Source organism: Phycodurus eques, chromosome 15 (assembly GCF_024500275.1).
Source record: "Phycodurus eques isolate BA_2022a chromosome 15, UOR_Pequ_1.1, whole genome shotgun sequence".
NCBI lineage: Eukaryota > Metazoa > Chordata > Actinopteri > Syngnathiformes > Syngnathidae > Phycodurus > Phycodurus eques.
The window spans coordinates 7,813,465-7,815,368 of record NC_084539.1 but is presented as its reverse complement, the minus strand read 5'-3'; the positions used below and the strand labels follow the sequence as shown (position 1 = coordinate 7,815,368).

General features: G+C 46.1%; 1 protein-coding gene across 1 annotated transcript; it reads left to right on the top strand.

Moving 5' to 3' along the window:
* The first annotated feature begins 530 nt into the window (after positions 1-530).
* Positions 531-1,339, top strand: LOC133413650 (myosin light chain 4-like). The gene has a single exon (XM_061698273.1). It carries the CDS (start codon positions 591-593, stop codon positions 1,191-1,193), a length of 603 nt encoding a protein of 200 aa, XP_061554257.1. The 5' UTR covers positions 531-590; the 3' UTR covers positions 1,194-1,339.
* Positions 1,340-1,904: the final 565 nt, after the last annotated feature.

Sequence of the window (1,904 nt, the reverse complement as noted above, 5' to 3'; positions counted from 1 at the left end):
AACATTATAGGAACAGGGCATTTATTATGACATTAAAAAAAAAAAGCACCATCAAGTTACTAAACAGGGATATTAACAGTTGATTATTATGGTGTGTTACAATAACACTGTCCGTTTGCAGCTTAATTGAGACAGGTTGATAGCAGCCACAGAACTTAAACAACAACAACAAAAAAGATGTTCCCGCAGAATCCACCGATTCCCAGACTTTTAACAGTTGCCGAGAAAAGCTATTTTAGTCGCTCTCCCTAGTGGCTTGATATATTATCCGTACTCTGATCCCTTTGTCCATCAGAGAGAAAGAACATTTTTGGCCTAATGCAACTGGACCCTGGCTAATGACAGCAAATAGCACGCCAGCCAGATGACAACAGCTGAGAACAATACTTAATGTTGACATCACTTGCTACGGGGATCTATTTCAGGTTTCTTCCTTTTATAGTGCACTGGTGAAAATTGTGCTGTGGCTCCCCTGAACGAGATGCATATAAAAGACAGCCAAAGCGGGGTGGGCCCCTGTGCTCCGTAGAACTTCGCCGATCCCTTCAGACGTTCTCGTTTCACACTTCACCTCTCAGTCCCTGTAAAACATGGCACCCAAGAAGATTGAACCAAAGAAACCTGAGCCCAAAAAGCCAGAGCCCAAGGCCTCCCTGGCCTCTAAGCTGTCTCTGACTCCTGAACTGCTGCCAGATCATCCCAAGGAACCTGACTTCGATCCCAAGAGCATCACCCTTGAGTACACCGCTGATCAAATCGAGGAGTTCAAGGAGGCGTTCACCTTGTTCGACCGAACGCCAAAGGGTGAGATGAAGATCACGTATGCCCAGTGTGGGGACGTGATGCGGGCACTCGGCCAGAACCCGACCAACGCCGATGTGCTCAAGGTGCTCGGGAAGCCGCGGCCAGAGGAGATGAGCTGTAAGATGGTGGACTTTGAGACGTTCTTGCCCATGCTCCAGCACATTTCCCGGGCCAAAGACCAAGGCAACTTTGAAGACTTCGTGGAGGGCCTCCGAGTGTTCGACAAGGAGGGCAATGGCACCATCATGGGCGCCGAGCTGCGCCACGTTCTGGCGACGCTCGGCGAGAGGATGACGGAAGACGAGGTGGACAGACTCATGGCTGGACAGGAGGATGCCAACGGGTGCATCAACTACACCTCTTTTGTGAAGCATATTCTCTCCGGATGAACATTGAATCGCAAAGACTTCTACCAGTTCCCGTCACCATGGACCGGTATTTTAACAATTGTGTTCACCAGCCACGAGGCCTGCACTGTCTTCCTTTTGGGAAATGTGTAATGAAATGCCAATGAGAAACACTGGACATCCGTTTAATAAAGGGAATTTTATCACAAACCTTCTTCTCCGAATGTCATTTTAAGAATAAACAACATTTAAATTCAAAGAGAAATTTATTTATGCTAATCAACTTACTTAACGTGATTTGGGAAAAGTATTGTCAGGAGGGAAAAATGAAAAAAAAAAATAATAGGCTTTGCCTCCCACGTTTGATTGTATTCCAATTTACACAAAGAGCCTTCTTGTTATTCTGCTGGGGGGGCAGCTGCTGTGGATCATGACACACACACACACACACACACACACAGACACGCACACACACTGCACACACTAAAAGCTGACAAATATGAGACAGGTGCTGCAAGGACGACCCCCCCCCCCCCCACCACCACCCACCCATCGTTGTTGTTAATGGTTTGGTGGCTTGTTAACACTAAACCTTGACAACATGGTCACATTGCCCCAGTGAGGGATGGATGACAATTTAGTAGCTACTATGGTGCTCTTGAATTCACTAGTACTATGCCAGCATATCGATTCTTTTTTTTTTTTTTTTTTTATATTTTTAATTCCAAAATTAATGGAACTTGTGGCTATACC